This window comes from Oxyura jamaicensis, chromosome 2 (genome assembly GCF_011077185.1).
Source record: "Oxyura jamaicensis isolate SHBP4307 breed ruddy duck chromosome 2, BPBGC_Ojam_1.0, whole genome shotgun sequence".
NCBI lineage: Eukaryota > Metazoa > Chordata > Aves > Anseriformes > Anatidae > Oxyura > Oxyura jamaicensis.
Window position 1 is genome coordinate 71394351 of NC_048894.1, and position 20501 is coordinate 71414851.

Here is a 20501-nt window from a genome sequence, read left to right on the forward strand (position 1 = left end):
CATAAATGCGCCTGATTTTCAGAGGCAACATGCAAATTTAGCTAACTTGCAAAGAGGTTGGCTTTTTTTGTTTGGTTTGTTTCTTAGCCCACATACTGTAAAAGTCTGTCCCTCAGATAACATCATATACATTTATTTTTTTGCCTAAAAATAATTTTTGGGCACACTGACAAAAATAAAATGTCATTACATCCAGTGGTCCTTCTGTTGCGAAAAGAAACTTCCAGCAAAATTCTCCAGCAAGCTCAGTCTCAAATATTCAAGAAAGAGCACGCACTGCTAATGAATCATTCTAAGAGCACACACATTCACACCCTCTATTCTTCAGATAGATGTGTGAATAATACAGGCAATACTGCACCACAGATGTTGAACGTGCCCTGTAAAACTCAATTACTACTTTTACTGTACACAATAATGAATAATATATATCATACACTGCTTCTTCCTGCTCACTTCAAGGAGGGGGCAATGTCCTGTCTTTAAACATATTTTCTACACAGTGTCTCTAAGTTCGGACTTGTTTTCTTCCCTCCTAACAGCAGTTCTCATGATATCTGGTGCCTGAAACACACAGGATGGCATGTAATTACCCCATCCACTACTGACACAAACCATTTTCTTCAACAGAGTTACAAACCACAGTAGGCACGCTCTCCTTTCCTCTTGACTTCATACAATGCTCTGCTCCTTTCCACTAAGTTAAGAGAAGCATTACTGAAACTAAGCCTTCTGTAGGCCAGTATGGTATCAACATTTCCACTGTTTTAAAGCTGATCATCTCAAGGACAGCTTCCTAAAACGCCAGAAAATCTCATATGGAACTCCCGAGTCAACACTGAACATCTCCACTACAAAGGTTCCAAGTGGTACCTGCTCTTCCCTCATCACATGCCACATTTTTTCCCATTGGTAAGGAGATGGCTTGATGGCTTCATTAAAAGAAAATGTGTTACAAAGAAAGAACTCATTTCTAGCTTTCCAGGAATAAGTCTGCAATAAAAGAAGCTCTGCAGTCAACGTTCAGATCAACGTAACAATACTGACATGGGTTAAAAATGGCAGTAAGTTAGACAAGTCATTTGTTAACAAAGCTGCATCTGTGCAGGGAGAACAGAGAGCCAATTGTCATAGAGACTTCCTGTCCTAATTCTTTATGGTATGAACATGGGGGCAGAGACCACATCAGTTCTCCTGGCTAAGAGGGAGAGAAAGCAGCATGCGGTATGTGGGGCTATCACACTCCATTATTGGCTTACAAATTAAAACAGTGATGCAGAAGAGCACTTCAGCGTGAGAGTAGCTTTATAGTAATGACCAGTAGTAGTTACCTACTGAATTTTAGTAGGTAATTGATCAGCTACTGTTGAGTGCAGTTTTGGGGGTTTCCTGAGTAACCCCATGGGGATGCCCTTCATCAGCTCTCCCACTGGAGGCCGGGACTGTGTAGGAAGCCAAGCAGCTTGTATGTAGCTAAAAGCCAAAACACAAGAGATTTCGGAATGTGCTCACTCTTAAATACATTGTGACTTTTCTCTAATTCAGACTGAACTGCGTGTCTGGTGCTGATCCTGAGATTACAAACCGTGCTGAATCAGTATCTCCTTACTTCATTGAAGCAGAGCAACACCAGGAGCTAAATCTTCAGGGATAAAATTACACATCTCAATACGATACAAGTCTAGGCACCAAATTTTAGCCACCTCAGCCTCAACGCTCTCTTGCTGCTTGTTTTGGGTCCATTAGCTGTAGCCACGACTTCATAACTAAGCTTCAGAGCACCGAAACCCTAAACTCTCCTGCCCCTTTAAACCACCCCACACACATGCCTTCAGCTCGCCAACTACTTCCCCCTCCTGTGTTATCGCAGCCACTTGTTTGGCAACTACCAACTCTGCTGATAAGAGGAGCGAGGCTCAGGACAGGGAGCAGCCTTTGTGCCCGTGTGACCCCCAGTTCAGAAGAGACCTTTGTAACAGCCCTCGCAGCAGGAAGCAGCGCGCTGCCCGGGAGCTCTTCTGAAACAGGCTGGAAGAGCCGGAGCAAGCGGGACACGTGAAGCCAGGCTTCACTGAGGCACAGAATGGTTCTTCACAAACTTCTTCTGACTCAGGATGTGCCTAAGTGCACTGCATCTTTGCTGTTATATTCCAAAGGAGCCTGAGAATACGGTCACAGATGCACTCAGCGCTAAGAGACAAAGAGGATAAGACTTAAAAAAAGTATCAGTGCTCAGTAAAAGTCAACAAAGAAGAAACGTGGATCTGAAGATTAAGGTCCCAATTCTGCATAAGTGACATCAAATTCAGGTTAACTGTTATTTAGCTATTTATGCAAGCCCCCAACCTCCTCACTTAGCTACGCTGAAATCAACCTAGTGTGAAAAGCAGCTGCTCCTTTGAAGGAAGAAATTAAGCTCAAAACGTAATTTGTAGGAGCAGCACTGTATGCAGGACCAGGAAACAAACCAAGAGTCCAGGACTACATGAGGTGTCCTGGGAGATCCTCTGGAAGAAATGTATCCAAGCACCTGAAGACTATGACACCCACAACCCCTCCAAAGCTGGTCCCAAACCCCAGAGGTCCCAGGGTTCCCCATCACAATGCTACTTCACACGAGGTCTTGACATCCTCATCCCCAGTGCTTCAGTGAAAATCCCTGGAGAGCCAACAGGCAGCAGGAAGAAAATCAGCCACAAGGTGAGAGGTTGCAAACCAGGTGTTATTTCTGCAGGGAACACATGCCATTAGAAATGAACCGATTCATGAATTCATTTATCTATTTCATACTGGAGCCAAAGAGCATTTGCCTTTTATGCAAGTATTCTTGAAGAGCACTGGTTTTCTTTGTGCAGAAAATAGTAAAAGAGCAGCTATTTTAAAGCCATCTAAAAAAGGGGCATTGGCATACTGTACCTTACTTTTTACCACACAATAAAGATGAAAAACTGGAACAACATCTCCCTTATCCATCTGAAACCCTAAGCAAGTAACTTCTTTCTATTTTTTTTTTCCCAACTTATTTATAGCCACTAATGGTCACCACTTCTGAACTTATTTTTTCTCCTCAATGAACCACCTTTCTAGAAGGGAACCTCAGCTATCAGCTGTTCAGAGTCTTCTGTTATTTGTGCTTGGTACAGTTTTTGAGCTGTCAGCAAACTTCTCAAGACTTTGAAAAATAAACAAACAAAGATAAGACATTTATTTTTTACACTGTTTCAATTGACTCCAACTACAAAGTCAGAGGTGCATATATGCAAAGCTTTTTTTGCTTTGAAATAACCCTGAAATAACTCATTGTCGTATGTTTTCTCTGAGTTATGCAGATATTTCCCCAGCTGTGCCAAATCATTTACTTAAACTTAAGAAACGAAGAGAAGTACATGCAATATACAAGCATGTCAGTTGACTAACATCACCAACAGCAATGAACAAGGGCATAAACATCATATTTAGATCTGTCTGGACAATGAGTACAAGGCATTATTCCCCTCCACCCCTCTCCTCTTCATTGGTACATAAGGAAAGGAAGCAACAGCACAGACCATTGCAGCTGGATGACAATACAATCCAGGAGCTAAATAAATACACGCATCCACAAAAGAAGCAACAGTTTATACAGCCTTAACTTTGAGCTTTTTGATGTAGCCTTTTGTTTTTCAAAGCAGACAAAAGGGACATCCTAGCTCACAGATATTCTCAGAACCCTTCCACGGGTGAGGATACAAACAACAGGCTTCCCAGGGACCCGGAGCACGGGCTGCCTCAGGTGGCAAAGCACTCACTGTGCCGCCAAGATCTCTGAAAACCTCTACCTCTAACAGTTACAAAGACTTGATAAGAAGCCAAGTGTTTCCTGAAGGGCAAACGGTAGCACCACGACTGCTCTTCTGAAGACAGAGAGCAACTCGCTGATTGCTAGTCACTCTGATACAGTGTCTGGAATGAAGTCAAGGGAAAAGATGATCACATAACAACATTAAAGTAAGAATTTCAGTGTAAGTGAAACTAAAAAGGACAATTCTTTCTACAATAACATTGCCACTGATGCAGCATACTAACAAATGCCAAAGTCCTAACTTTTACGACATAACTTACTGCAGCCTTCTTGAGGATAACCTCAGATTTCCCCAATAAGCCTCTGTGAAACTATCCAAAAGCACTCCACTGTTCAATACCACAAAAAAAAAAAAAAAAAAGACTTTAAAGGGCAGCGCTAAAAAGCAAGACTTTTCAGAATACTGGCATTTATAACACCAGAGAGCCAAGCAAAAGAACTACACTCAAAACGTCCAGCAAGGAAAAATTTCAGCTGGCATGAGGATAGCAACATGACATTATTCTCCAATTTTGATTGGAATTGCAAAGGCAGAAGATGTTTAATTTATTTATTTTAATCCATCAGCTCTCAGACATCCCCCTCCTGTCCGACAAGGAGTCCCTGTGAGGCACAGTCCTGCTGAAGTACCCACTCCATTTCGGAGCCTGCCACTAGCCTCTCTCCACCACTTCCCCAGAAACACCCTGCACCATCCCCTCAGCCACTTCGGCCCCAGTGAATCACAGCATTTGTCCCCACTTTGCTGTCTCAAACCTTCCTCGCCCCCTCATTTTAGCCACGGATTAAGGTGCGCTGATTCTCCTGTCCTAATAAAAGGTGGTGCACATCCTCATGCTCCTGGGCAGTTGCAGCTCATGCTGCAAGCAGAAGCCCTGCCACAGAAACAAAAATCCCAGGAAAATGGCAAAGCTTTTGCAACCCCTCTGATTGCATACAGGGACTGCACACTTTTTCAAAACTCAAGATTTGCAAGCAACTTGAGTGTTTCAAGAGGTAGCACGCAAGCTCAAGATTCAAAATTCATGATGGAAGCTCGTATCTGGCAGACCCCAGTAGCACCTGGCACACTGTAAGTGCTCAACGTGAAGCAAAGGGATCCATGACTCAAAGCTTTCTGTTCACACCCCAGTAAGAACTGCCACCGACAAAGGACCACTGCAAGCCCACAAGACAATCAACAGATTTAGGTATCACTTTCTGTCCTCCAGCAGGTACTGATGGCATCTCCACCTTAACTGCACTTTACAAAGACTTCTTCCTGACAAGGGTGTAACTATGAAGTAAAAGTTTAACAGAAGTATTTAATTACACTGCAATTATGTTTATTTGTGGGCTTTGTATAAAAGACCCAGGGAGTTCACTATTGCACCAGGACTGCACCTAAGCAAAATGGTGCAACACAAACACGGAAATTAGGAGAGGCTCAAAACTAACACAGAACTGAGAATCACCCTTTTGCTGCAAGTGCCATGCAGCTTTGTGACAAAATCCCATCTGCCATCTGTAACAACTTCTCAGATTTGGCGTGAAAGCTATTGGAAATGTAACTGCAAGGGTGAGAAGGGGGCTGCTGTGCAAATTTTATTTTATAGCATAGATTTGCTGTGTTGAATAGTTTGTTTATTCCTGAAAATAGATTATTAAGTATCACACTGTAGAATGTGATTCTCAGAATTTAAACAACAAAGAGCTCACTTCATCAGATATTCTTCCTGGTATACACTTTGAAAAGAAACAGGAAATGCCATCCTTCAAAGCCCTGCTGTAAAAGCCATGCTGATTTTCTTCTATGGAATGTACCAGACTAAATCATTACACACAGCAAACAAACCTATTAATTGCATTTATCAACAGAAAGCTGTAATAAGGAGATAAACTGAAATCCCAAAGCCACGGTCTATATTTAATAAAGGGGAAGAGATCCAAAAAGAAGACCAACAAAACAAGAAGTCTGACCTACAGAATCTGCGTCTACTTCTTGTCCTGGCGTGAACCTCACCATCTTGCCAATTTGGCTTCTTCCTGAAGCAAATAAAAATATAGCCTAACCAAGATACACAGTTCTTTTTTGAGCCACTGAACTGGTCAAACAGAAGCGATCTCTTTATGCATCCCTCTGCTTCTGTTAACTGGATGGATTTGTAGAACAAAGGGATTTGACTTTTCCTCAGGATAAACAACTTTGTAAGAAAAACAATCCCATACTCTCAACAAATGCATTCAACTTCATCTGAGTAAACATTTTGATGACACACTAAACAACAGCAACTAAAATTGGACCAAATAATCCATTTCCATCAATGCTGTAAACATTAATGCTTTCAAAACAAGGCATAAACTTTTATCTCCTGTCGCCAAAACCAGGGCCAAAAGGAAGGCATGAGAATGCTTCCAGATAAATTCTGCATTTCTGGTTATCAAGTTCCGGAAGAGCATTTACGTGTACAATGGACAAGATTATAAAACATGTACCATTTTTAGAATCCAACACTGCAAAAAGCTCTACAAAAAAAGTTTTCTCTAGATGCTGCAGAGTTCATCACAGTAAGTTTTCTACAGCCTTTGAAGGTGTGCAGGGTGCTACAGGAAGAGGGCCAAGGGGCTTTGGGTATTAACTTCAATGACAGCTTTCAAAAATACCCAGCTTTGTAATTGTAGCTGAAGTTAATGACAGCTATGGCTCAACAACCATTTGAGCCTCAGGTCTCTACCCAATGCTACAGACACCAAAATTAATTTCGCCTTTGAGACCGTGATTTCAGGCTTGGGCAGCAGGGTGCCATTCTGCCAGCATAACTATGTCAGTTAGTTAAGAGTTTGGAAAAAAAACAAACAAACAAGAAGTCTCAGCCCTCTTAACAACTGTCCTGGTGTAGAAGCAGACATGCCATGAGAAAAAGTCCTTCGGTAAACTTGTGGAGGGTGGGAATGCAGCTATCCCCCCAAGGGGTAAAAGCCACGACGAAGCCTTTCCCTCTGCTGAGGTGTATGGCATCTTCTGTGAGGGCAGTCTCCAACACAAAACAAAGAGTGACTTGTATTAACACACTCTCATATCACTGGCCTATAATAAAGGATTATGAATAGTTTCCCAAGAATATATAGGAAGAGACAACACTAACACATCAAAGAGCACTTAGCCTTTTATTTCCTGAGTCTTCCAACACAGAGGTTTACCCTTTGCATGCCATTAGTCAGGATCACGTGAGAAAACACAGCTTAGCTCAAGGCCGGCTGTTGAGCTTCCCTCTCTCCTTTCCTCTTTCCTCCATTTGGGAGAAAACAGAACCAAAACCCAAATAATTTCATAGAAAGATTTAACCTAAGAGAACTGTCCAACAAGCTAAGAGATCTCTTCAATACTGACCTTTGCTTAGTATTTACTCAAAAGTTTCTAGCAAGGCTCTCCACAAAATGAGGGTCAAATACTCTCAAAAAAAATACCCTGATACCATAAAGCAAGCAAAATGCCCCACTAAAGCAACTTAAGCATATGCTGCATATATATATGTGTATGTGCTGTATTTGCAAAACTGTATTAACATACAAATATAGGAACCCTATTCAACTCTGAGCTATGGCAAGCTACTGAATGGTACAGGATATCAACAAAGTCTGTCCTCCAGGACATTTCCCTTCATTTGTCAGCATGCCATTAATCTCAGAAAGAGTAAAAGGTATTATGTGGACTCCCACATTTAGGGAGCTCCAATACGTTTAAAAAAACATGAAGCATGCTCAGCTCCAACGTGTTTAAAAAAAAAAAAAAAAAGCATAGGTTTGATAGAAACATAAGCTGGATATTAGGAGACCTCAGGAAGAATAGTCAGGCATTGGAATGGGTTGCCTAGGGAGGTGGTAGAGTCACCGTCCCTGGGGGTGTTCAAGGAAAGGTTGGACATGGTGCTTATGGACATGGTTTAGTGGGTGACATTGGTGGTAGAGGGATGGTTGGACCAGATGATCTTGAAGGTCTTTCCCAACCCTAATGATTCTATGAAAATCACCCACTGTAGGCGGGACCACTGAAATGCATAAGAAATTAGATGTAGAGCTTAGGGATATGGTTTAGTGGAGGACTTGTCAGTGTTAGGTCAGAGGTTGGACTCGGTGATCTTGGAGGTCTCTTCCAACCTAGACTATTCTGTGATTCTGTGAAATCCCAACTTAAGATACATTATATCTGAATTTTCACTGCAAGTTCATAAAACCATAAGAATGACCACCAGCTTTCACTTTTGAATACTTCCTTCCATGCAGAAGAGTAAAATGCCAAGTTTTTTCCAATGCCTTAAAAGGGCTGGAGAGCTCTGTTTTTTTCTCCCCAGTTTCTGGTTGCTCCTGCCTCGCAAAAAATAACTAAGCACAGAACCGTTCACTAGGAATAACAAGATCTCATACAAGAACTGTGGATTAAATCACTCCGCAGAAGTGATATTCCATTTTACTCAAAACAGTGATTCCATTTTACTCAAAATGGAAATGTTAACTTTGGTCAGTTAAACCAAACACACACAGATTTCTGCCATGTTTGAAATCTGAACCCAAATCAGGTCTGTTACTAGTAAGGTATTCAACATGGAAAAACGTATTATCAAGTTCCTTCAACATCACTCACATTTGAGATTTCAATGTGGGGAAAAGAAAAATCAAAGTTTTCTGCCACATGAAAAGGCTTTTATGGGCTAGACTGAAAAACAGCCACTTGGCCGGAAAGGAAAATAACACCTCAACAGAGAGTAAGTATTTATACCCAAGAGTAAAACAAGCCTCGCCACAGACGGCTGACACAAGCAAGCAGCCTTTCCCAGCCAGTCACTGGCTTGCAATGGGGAGACATCCCGTCAGGCGTGATTTCCCCAGAGCCATGCCCTATAGTGCAGCTGCAGGGCATGCAACAGACTCATCTGCTCTATCTATCCAGTGCAAGGCATCAAAAAGCAAGCTTAAACTGTACTTGAAACTACATGAGATTATAATCTTGCTGATGGACTTTGCAGAAATGAGTCTAGGATGGGACCGTACATTCTCCCCCAACATACAGCTACTTCTTACAGGTACATTTAGAAATGCCAGTAATCTGAGTGGTGCTCTACTCATTTCATTTCTTCCACCCTTTCCTAATGACCTTTTCCCGCTACACTTTTCCAACACACAACGTTCAAATTTCTTGTGTAATAAAGCAGTGATTTCTTCTTCAGCATGGATAGAGTTTACTCCAGGAGACAGGCTTACAAGACTGTTAATACCAGTTCTCATTCTGCATTCAATTTCTTAAAAGATCCATCTTTAAAAGAACTGAGTGTTTGAGCTACTTAATAGACTTCTAGCCAAAAGAATAACCCAATTAACTTTCCTTAATCAGTGGCTTGCCCAAAACAAAGCTGCACTGTTGCGTTCTGACAAATATGACCAATGGATAATGCTCACATTTCAGATGTACACAGGGTATCTTAAGAAATCATATTTTTTTTAAAAAAAAAGAAAAACCCAAAATACCCAAACAGTAACTTGCCCAGAAGTGCTGCCCCAACATCATCTAGCCATCCTCCTTCATGTCTTACTAGTGGTTTAAAATGTCACGTAATGATGAATAGCAGGAAGATCAAGAGAAACAAGAATGCATAAGCCATGACCCCCTCATATGAGCCTGAAGTTATAATCAGTCTAGCCAGTTTTGAGGACACATCCCAAAACTTGTAAAGTAGCCACAATTAGTGACTTCAGGGTGGTAATTCTTTTTTCACCTCTCAGCAAAATTCTTAATTCATAGTGACTTTTTTGCTGCCTGCCCCTTTACCAGGGCTCCACCCAAAATGATGTTTCTAGCTCAGACCTCGGCGGGGTAATGTGATTCACTGAGGGAAATACCGGCCCTGCGGCTGCAGCGGTTTGTGAGATCAAACTGCCCAGAGGACACATTTCCCAGCACTTTGCAGAACAGGATGCATGGAGCTCCTGGCCTGAAATGGGCTTGCACATACCACCTTGTGTGTTCAAAGGATGGGGCTGCTGCTCCTGCTGCAGGAGGTGGCACCAGCTTCCTCCTCCTAACCCATCACAGGCACCAGAACTGCATCCACCCAAGACATGCACAAAAAATGCTATTGCTAGAAGTCCTTTTTTAAGTGACATTAATATCATGTCCCAAGTTCTTGTTCCTTTTTGCTTCCCTGTTTCATAAAATGTCCCTCTCCTGCCCCCACAGAATCACAGAAACTTTGTGGAGCTTTCCTTACAAAAGCACACGCCACATAACTTCAGAAATAAGTTGGGACTGTTCATGCTTTACAACGTAATTATTTTTCACTGGGCAGCAGGATTTGCAACAGCTCCAAAAGGAAAAAAAAAAAAAGGGCCAAATGATGGGGTTCTTCACACCCTCCTTTCAGCATCACCCATACACAGGTGCAGGACAACCCCACGGCACAACACCAGCGACCTCAGGATTTAACCCACAGAGCCTGAGGGAGACAATCTCTGCTTGGACTTCTTACTCCTACAGCCAGAAAGAGGAGATGACCTGAGATGTGCCAGGTCTTCACCACACTCTTGGCCCCATCTTGCCTGCCGTGGCCACCTGGGTACCTCAGGAGACCAGAAGGCCTCACCCAGCCCTTCCCAGGAAAAGGCTTTTTGGCACAACAGTGGACATATGAGGGAGACAGCCCCTTATGGCCAAGGGCAGCTCTTGGAAGTATGAGGCCTGCCCGCTTCCACACGGCCAAACAGAAAACCTGAAATTGCATCTGCAGCTGTATAGATTTTCCTTGCAAAACACACACACAGAAAGCCCACCTCACTGAGTGAAAACGCATATAAGGAGGAAGATCCAATTAGAGCAAAAATAGGTTACACACAAAGCGCTCACATGAACGTACAATTATAGTAAAGAGCAAAAAAAAAAAAAAAAAGCGTAAACATTTCCATTAGGTATCACCAGAAGGTAAAAAAAAATAGACTCCGAAGCAGCCATAATTTTCTGTAATGGTGGGGTTTTCACAGCGCTCCTATAGCTGGAGTCTGACTGAACATACCTAAAAACCACAAGCTATTTCTGTACAACATACAGCTTCTATTGCTAATTTCAATAGTTATGTGTTTTATAGCTTTAAGAGAATTCTTGTGTCATTTTACAATGTTCGTGGTGCCAGCAGGGCTGCTAGGCTCCAGCCCAGTTATGACTATGCTTCAGTTGTACAAATATATCTTATGAAAGGCACATGTGAAATATATGTAGTAGGCAGTCGAGATTACGTGCTACCAATAAGCCGAACACGATTTCCTGACTTACAGAAACAAACCCACAAAAAATTTATTTTCTTTCTGAGCCAGCAAGGTAGTCCTGAGCCCCCTTGAATCATTTTCTGCTCAAAACAGATTGCCCTCTAATTAACGTAAAAGTAACTGTTGACAAAACAATCAGCAACTTTTTTTTTTTTTTTTAAGAAAAAAAAAGAAAAAAAAAAAAGAGACATAGTCACACCTCAGAAACTGCTAAAAACACAGCAATTGCAGAAGCTGAAAGAGGCACAACTCCTTCTTGGCACAAACATTAACTCTCTGAAGAACTCGTGAGTGCCAGAGCCACGCCATCGCTTCAGGGATGACGGTTTTGCCCCACCAGTCTAAAATGCAGCTGTGCTGGTGTAAGCTACACCAATATTACATGCCCAACATCAGCCCCATGCTTGTGCTATCAGTAAAACATCTCTAACGAAAATTGGCAGACTTCAGAGATTGTCCTAAATTCGTAAGCTATGCTGCGTAGCGTAGCCAGAGCTCATTTATATCTATGCCAAAATCCATTAGCATCATCGTATTTTCGTTGTAAAAGCAAAAACTTTTCAGCTTCTGTTCTGTTCTGTTGCAGGGCACAGCGAACCTCTCGATGCTTTCCATGAACAACCCTGCCTTGGGAAGCAGTAAATCTTCCCAGTGCCGCAGCACCAGAGCACCAAGGAGAAGCTTGCCTGGGGCTGCCTATCTAAACTGAGAGCTCCCAGGCTTGGCCTGTTAACACCTCTGACAGCCCCTGAAATTACGTTCAAAACCTCAGAACAAATTCTTACCCCTTATCCTTCCCACAGAGCAAGGTTCAACACCTGCTCCTTCAGGACATGCCGGGAGCCCTCCCCCTTAAAACAGGGTAGTGGGCAAATACTCTCAGCTGTGGAGTGGAGGAATGGAAGGAAAACATCCTCAACTGGAGGTTCCAGCAGCACCACTAAAAATAAAAGCACGGTGGACACACCAACAGCAACCACACACAGCCACGCTTAGCGCATGGGTACCTGCGAGCTCCTCCGGAGCTGAGGACATCTCAGAGGTCAGGTCTGGGTAAGGCGACCTCCTCAAATTCCTCCCCAGACTCAACTGTTCCACAACCTCAGCAGGGCCATCCTTGGAGGTGTTCAAGGCCAGGCTGGATGGGGCTTTGAGCAACCTGGTCTGGTGGGAGGTGTCCCTGCCCACGGCAGGGGGTTGGAACTGGATGGGCTTTAAGGTCCCTCCCAACCCAAACCATTCTGTGATCCATGCTCCTCCTGTGAGGAGAACAGTGATGGCGGCTTGGTGAAACACGATGCATGAGCAGGGCAGGGTGACTTTCACCCTGCATGAGAAGAGGAAGGACCTGACTTCTCCATCCACTTCCCCTGCTATCCTGGCATACACTGTGTGGGAACTTCGGATGCCAAAAAGACAGCTCAAACTTCCCCTTTGTGCCTTTTTTTGTGCAAAATTCCTTGTGTTCCTTCTCATCTGGTGGTGATTTTCCTCATTATCTCTTGCCATGCAACCCCTTTTAATGGGAATACATTTCCCACTGAAAACTGAAGCCTGATCTCATCCACCTTTGGAGACAGCAACCTAGCCACTGGTCAAACACAAGAACTGTTCTTTCAGTCTGCTTTGAGCACCACATCCAAATGGCTCTATTGCACACACCTACATTCTTAATATTTCTATTCTTATTATGGATCTTTGGGATTTCTACAGTTTTTAATACTTTATATCTGAAGATATGACTACGTAAATACACAAAATAGGTTAAGACTCCAACATTGGTCTTTCAAACACCAGAAGTTAGCACAGATCAATCAGCAGCTTGAGATGTTTTTAAATAGTCTCCAAAACCACTTCTCTTCTGTATTTAAAGTATAACTTTATAATTACTTTAATATCTTCCAGCAATTTTTTTTTATATCTTCCATCAATGAAAGCATTTTGGGAGGTATGTTCCAGGGCTGACTCCTCTAGCCTAATTCTTTACTAAAAGCATTCTTTAAGTTTATTTTGTTTTCAACCGATGGAGTTAAAAAAAACTGTGATAGTGATGTAAATCAAGGCTCCTCTGCAGACAGATAAAACAACTTGTCACCCTGTAAGAATAAAAGACAGATAAGGAATAGAGGGAGGAAACTGGACAGCCAGATTCAAAAGTCAAAAAGCTGCTAAGTTGTGTATGACTGGTGTCAGCTGAGCGGCATGAGCTTGGAGGTATCCCACAACTCAGTTAACGCAGCAAGTACCAAAGAACACTTCCTCTGCAATGCACCCGTACATACACTCTAACCAGGTCTTACACAACTGTCTAATTTCATTCCAGTGAGAACCATAATATACTGCGAGCAGGTTATAATCAGCATCTGGCTAAGAAAAAACACGGAGGAAAAAAGAGACGTGGGGGTATTTTCCTGAAATGCCTTTTAGTTGTTTTTTCTGCAAGAGCTAGACTTGAAGACACCTCTGCCTCCAACACACTGAACGGGGGCACCTTGGTAACACCGAGCAAGATCCCCCCCATAAAGTATCAGGTTAATTCTCTTTAAGCTAGCATACACCCTTCTCGCTTAGCAGCTTTTCTCCCAAAATGTAACATTATCAGCAGACGCATGTCACTGTCAAGCAAGAGCAGGGCAGATCAGGCCTGATACCTGTCCCTTTCATCCAGTTTCCTCTTCCTTGCATGCACCAGAACCTATTTTAACAAGGACAATAATTCTCTCAGATAAGTCAGTAAATATTTTCATAAAGAGCAGCTGCAGGATGTCTGCCTCACACAAATTAAATTAGCCAGCTCGTGTCTTGACCCAGCACCTTCAACACAAGTTTTTTCTGTGGTAGCTGGGTCAGACCCACTGCATTTCTGCTATTGTGTATGTTATGTTCTCCATATGCAATTTCCATACGCTCCAGTGTGAGGAGAGGTAAGTGTTTATACTTATAGGTGGGGCTCTGGATGCAGATTAAAGTCAAGGTGCTATATTTACTGGTCTTTTAAAGTAATATCAACATGTTGAAAGGGAGCAAGAGTTCTTAAGAAAGATCAAAGTTTGCATGCAGCAACCACACGTTACCATAAATATATGCTGAAATACTAACACAGACGGGCAAAATTTACTTGCTTTTTGCCTGGGGCAAGTAATTTTGGCTAATAGGGGAGTCAAAACCATTAACTCTCTTCTTCATCTTTATGTAGGGCATGCTACCATACTTTGTGTCAGAGCAAATGACTCCTCGGATTAATTTTGCAGGGCTCGGCTAATGCTACCACATTGCTCATGGCTTGCAAGCTTTTGAAAGACGAGGGCTACATCCTCTGCAGGGAAAAGAAATCCATTATTGCTTAACTCAGGCTTCTTGAAAGTTAATCCTGCATTTCTTCCTTCTTATTGCACTTGACAAATGAAAAGCTACCAGGCGGCAAGGTGTACGAGCTCCTTTTATCTGACTAATTACTACTCCGGTAAACACAGCACTTTTATTTATTTTTATTTTTCTTGTGGGACCATAAACAGCACAGAGAGCACGAGGCTGCTGTTTCACAAGTGCAGGGGACAGTTGTGCAGCTTAATCGCCGTCCCGGCAAACAGATGCCTGGCCTGCACTTAACATTTGGACACTGCAACCACTTCAGCAAGGGGTGCGATTAAAATAATCACACAGGAATAATCACTGGAAGTCACAATCGAGTTGCAAGCTACAAGCATGCAGAAGCAGCCGCACCAGTGGCGATCACCTTTTATTCGCAAGGCTGTGCTGGCGCTAGGCAGGCTGTAACGACTCGTTAAAACATTGCTGTGCAAAATTCAGCTGGTTTAGCGCAGAAGAGGACCGAAGTTTCCACCTTCGGCGTTTGCCACGAGCAAGCAGCAAAGCGTCTTTGGCGTGCTCTCCTCGCCGGGCACAACGAAGCCGCCCGGACCCACGAGGCGAGCTCCAAGCTCCAGCTCCCTCCAAGTCCTCCTTCCCTGGCGTTTTCCGCCGGCACAGCTCTCCTGTCCCCGGCACCCCTTCCCGAGGAGCCCGAAAGGACGGCCCGCCGTGCCCAGGCACAGAGCCCCCTGCCCACCCACTCCACAGCCGGGACCCCACGGCCACCACCCCGGCTCTCCCCCCCGGGGCCGGGAGCGGGTCCCACAAAGCGAACCCACAGCGGGCGAGGAGCAGGAGGAGGAGGGGAGGAAGAGCCCGGCGCCCCGCGCTCACCTCCGCCAAGAAGTTGTCCATGGCGGCCCCTCGGCCCGCCCGCGGGTGCGCAGTGCCGGGCCCCAGCCGCGCACCATGTGCCCCGGCCCGGCTCGGCTCGGCCCGGCCCGGCACCACCGAGCCGCCTCCGCCTCAGCCCCGGCCGCCGCGCCGCTCCATCGCGCCCCGGCCCGGCGGCAGCCGCAGCCTTTGTCCGCCCGCCCCCTCGGCAGCGGGGGAGGAGGAGGAGGAGGAGGAGGAAGCGGGCTCCCGCCGCACACTCCTGCCCCGCTCCCGGCCCGGCGGCGCTGGGGCAGAGGCGGAGCCGGGACCAGCCGCGCCCCCGTCCCCAACCGCGAGGTGCTGGCTCCCGAGGAGTGTGTCCCCCGCCGCCCCCCTAAAACAGGGGGGCGTGCAGGGAGCCGTCGTCGTCGAGCAGAAGTGGCTGGCACCGCTGGGTCGCCGTTGAGGAGCGTGTACCTGCGGGCTTCCCTCGGGGCAGGGCGCTCCTGGCGGAGTTTGCGGCCGGGGGGTGCACGGGGCTCGGCTCTGGGAGCTTTGTGCTCGCCTGCCTTCCTGCGGGGCAGATGCACGATGCTCGCGCGGTGGAAGCGTTTGTTTGTGTTTACGGGAAGAGCTGTGCGGAACAGTAAGTTCCAGCCGTGAAGAAAGTCAAGGCAGAGCTGCCTTTTGTTCTCGGGCAGGTCCTAGCACTGCTTTGGGAGCTGGAGCGTGAGCTGCGATACAGGACCGGCCCCGGACATCAGAAGTAATCACGAGCCTGCGACTCATCTTTTTAAAGTGTCACAGCCGCCAACAAGCACTGCTAAACAGTCGAGTTTAAAGGAACCTAGAGTACACCAGGGAAAAGATTAATCTGTTTCCACCACAGCCATGGGACGCCCCGCAGCCCCCCAGAGGGGTCACACTTGCTGCCAGTCCCCCTCATCTCCACACCCAGTTATACAGTGCATGCCTTCCTACAGCTGCTCCAGACTCAAGGTTTGCACAGGACTGCACATGAATTCACCGTCTACACAGTACCAACGCTGTGAAGTTAGCCTAAGTAGTTGCTCTGCTGTAGATAATGTAGTGTAAATCCCTATGTGGAAGCTCTGCAACTCTATTCCAAACTACTGCACTCCCAACGTTACTCCAGGGGAACAGTTTTTTTCCATGATTGCTACACCAGAAAGCTTACCCACTCAGACAAGTCCTAATTTGGGGAAGGCTGAGTCAGATCAGGAGTATTTATTTTGTCAAGTTACTTTGACTTCTCATTGAGTACTTTGTTTGACACCATGTTATTGGAATGTAACGCGCATGTCTGACTACTGTGTTGCACATACGAAGGACTATAAAGAAAAACAACACAGAAATTCCAGAGAATTTTGAATCTATCATCCAATAAGAGCAGCCTGTATTTTTTTAAATCAGTATTGCAGTAAATTATAAGAAACCATTACCAATAGAATAGGACCAGATTTTTGCAGCCTAAAAATATATCACAGAAAGAATGAGTATTGTGGCGTGAATGTATTACAAAATACTGTAAAACTCTTAAGATTTTTCTTAGAACAAATGCGAAGAGGGTTGAACAGGAAGGGTCTTGGAAGAAGGATTTGGGGAGCAGAAGGGAAGGGGACAAGCAGTTTACGCTGTTGCTCCACCAAGCTACTTCCTTTCTTATTTTTTGTATCCATCCTGCTCACAGTTTGTAAGCACTAGCATCTGTGTTTCATAGGAAAGGAAGGGGTTTTGAAACACAGCTCTTTTTTTTTTTTTTTTTTTTTTTTTTTCCTAGCGCTGAAAATGACCCCAAACTGGTTTCTTACTCATTTTATGCAATTGTTTTGGAATTTGGAAAACCCCACAGATACACTGTACAAAACTCCATACATCTATGAACATCTGGGGGTTTGGCCGTTCCGCACTACTCCAATTTTCATTTAATCGGTAGGAATTCCTTCACTGATTGTGTGCCTAAGGTAAATTACTTCCTTTTGAAGCTGCTCACATGCATGGGGGCTCAGTTTTCAGCCAGCGAGGACCAGAAAGGGACAGAGGGCTCAGCTCTACTGCCCTGGTGAGACACCTCCTTGCTGGCCGTGAAGGTCTCTCCACTTCAAGCTGGTGGTCAGTCGTGGGGTTGCTGCTCACCGGGCTCCAACCCCCAGTGTCCCCTTGGCTCCATGCAGTACAATTTTGTCATTTGCTGGGCCAGCTTTACTCTCAGCCAGTCTACCAGTCTGTTGCAGTACTCCTCACTTAAATTCACTGTCCTATATGGATCAGCTTGCATCTTCGCTCAGCTTTTCTGACCATTTTTCTCTCTACTAATAGTTGCTGTAATCCCCATATTTGATCAAAATGTCCTACAAAAGACAGATCTTCTCTCATAGCTCTCACGCAATCCTAGCTGCTACAATTTTTGTAAGACCCTAAACTTTTAGAAGAGATTTCAACCACTTCTATCTCTATCAACTAGTGGAAATCTCCCATAACATCTCTTGGTTTCTGCTCTGGGGGCAAAACCAAAGTATTGACTGCAGCTCAGTTACCTATAAATCATAGGCTTCACCTGAGCCGTGTTTCTTCACAGGGAATTTCCACAAACCAAATTTGTAGGACCTTTTTAAAAAGATTTATTGTACCTACATTTATTATAAAGTTCATAGACATAATTATGTCCCAGCAAGCCCTTAACTCATTCACTACTTCAAGCATACTTGCTCAAATTGCAGACATACATTTCTCACAGTAACTTTTCCCCCTGTTCTCATCTATGCTCGCTGCCATGGCATTTCAAGGGCTGGTGGCCTGGGTCTGGGCATGAGGAGAGTGGGGTGTTACTGGGTGGGCCAGGCAGGGTCCGCAGGCAGGGCCCGTCCCAGTGGCCCACCAGGAGCAGGGCACCGGAGGCACTGGGGCAGCCCCAGCCCTGGGGACTGGTCACTTCCACGGGACCAGGTCAAGGCCAGGCCTGGCTGTGGGCCTGTGAGTGGGCCCAGCTGGGCAGGGTTCGTGGCCGGGCAGGGCTGTGCTGGGGGGAGCTGGAGCTTGTCCCTGCTGCAGCTTCAATGGGGCAAGGGCTGGCAGCCCTGGGACTGCCATAGGGCCTGGGGATGGTGGCGCCCTCGGGGCCATGACAGTAACTGTATATGCAACCAGATAGGTTGTTCTGTCGCAAGTCCAGTGTATTTATCACGTCTTACAGTCCACGATGACCATTTCTGTGCATTTGACAAGTCCCACTCCCTGTTTCATAAGCACTTATTCAGTTGCCTCAACCATAACACAAATTCAGCTTCATACCAAAAAGCTTTTTAACCCCTTTTTAAAATTTATTTATTTTTATATTTATATTTTTATTTTTTTAGAAAGGCTGATGCATATTCTTTGCATGCTTGTGATGGTTTGTTCTTGCCTGGCATACCTTATTTTTACAGTTGCCATTTTTCCCCAGTGGTATCATTGAAGTGAGTGGATTTTAGCTTTTTCATGCCTGACAGGGTTATTGCACAAAAGCTTTCCCTCTGAATCACACTTTCGAGGAGCTTGCCTTTCCCTGCGGACTAGGCTGGAAGTAGGTTATCTACCTCACCCTGCAGCACTGCCCCCCTTCTGTAGGACATGCAGATTGTTTTCAGTCGAAGAATTAAATTGTGATTCAGTTAATTCAGTCTTGTTAATTAAAATAAATAAATAAATAAATAAATAAATAAATAAATAAAAGTTTTCTTCTCACCAAAGAGAGGCTGTGCATTTATTTGCTCACAGTTCAAGGCATCATTTCATCCAGTACTATCTCCAATATGTGCTCTCAGATTTTTCCCCTTAGGGTCTTTGTTTGTGGCATACTCAGAGTAGCTTTGCATCTGATCTGTATTTCTGGTATGAAATCCTGTTTCTTTAAACTTATTCCAAAAAAGGACTTTAATTACTATTTACATTTATTCTCTGGGGCTACTATTGCCCTCGTAAGCTGCAGTTGGGTTTCAGCTAACTCACTTATGGTGTACAATATGTTTGGCATTGACATTATCCAACAAAATCTCAAAGTTCAAGGGCAAGACATTATTGGAGAAGCCAATACTTGTGTAGTGGCTGACAATGTACATGCAGGCAGCTAGCACAGAGCACAGTTTGCTACCCCACAGCTCTCAAAGGATACAGTGAAATAAAAATTGCTCCAGCCAAAATTGTCATGATCTGTGCAGAGAAAAATAAATAAATAAATAAAAATAAAAAAAATCCCTTGCATTCTTGTCCATCAGAACTCTTTCACAAATATGTGCTTAGGTTTTAAAGACAGTCCTAGGCCCCAGTCCTGGTTTTCAAAATGATAAATAGCTTCTCTTCAAATGAATGCCGAACAATTGGACCAGAGAGCCTTCATCTTTTTCTGAATCCTGTTTGTAGTAAGCCAACTCTCCTTGTGCTGTTCTGGGAGCTAAGGATCTGCCTCACAGTTGTGAACTCCATTAGATGCCAGGTACTTTAGCATTAGGTCCTGTTATGCGGAACTACATCTTGCCAGGATGAGCCTAGCCCCCCTGAGTGTGACAAGCAATGGATCAAACTAATTACTCATGCTCACATATGAACTTTAGTTATTAACCTCTAGGAGCAATAAATAAATAAAAAGTGAAGAGCTGGTGGATTTTTGTAACAGCTTAATTTATAGCTACTCTAACAGTAAGAAATTTCAACATTTTCTTTTTGTGTAAACAAGCTTCCAACAGGAATTAAGAAAAAAAGCTGGGAGACATTTTCCTGGCTTCTTCAACCTCTTTTGGATCATAACAGCTTCTTCCATCACTTTGACATCTTTACACCCTAATTCCCCTAGCTGTAGTTTCAGTGCAAGTACTTTGGGGGAGTTCTGGATGAGAAAAAAAATAGCAGCTGTAGAAAAGTCCCACAACAATCACAGGCACCATGGATGCAGTACCTTCTGTGCTGATGGGCTGACCACATATCCAAAACTACAGGCTCATTCCCTGTCTGGGATACACAAATCCAAAACTGTTTTCATGGAGCTGGATTTCCATATGATAACACATTTAACCCTGACAGCTTGGGGTCTAGCAAAGGGCATAAAGTACATGTAATCCTCACAATGATTCTCACTCTTTTTTTTTATTATTATTTTTTTATTTTTTTATATATATATATATATATA

The 20501-nt window shown here is 44.2% G+C and overlaps 1 protein-coding gene across 1 annotated transcript in view; it reads right to left on the bottom strand.

Moving 5' to 3' along the window:
- MYO10 (myosin X) overlaps positions 1-15802 on the bottom strand; it is a 162705-nt gene extending 146903 nt beyond the window's left edge. The window contains exon 1 of the mRNA XM_035318850.1: positions 15338-15802. Within this exon, the coding sequence (XP_035174741.1) occupies positions 15338-15358 (21 nt within the window). The 5' untranslated portion in view covers positions 15359-15802. The remainder of the gene's footprint in view (positions 1-15337) is intronic.
- Positions 15803-20501: the final 4699 nt, after the last annotated feature.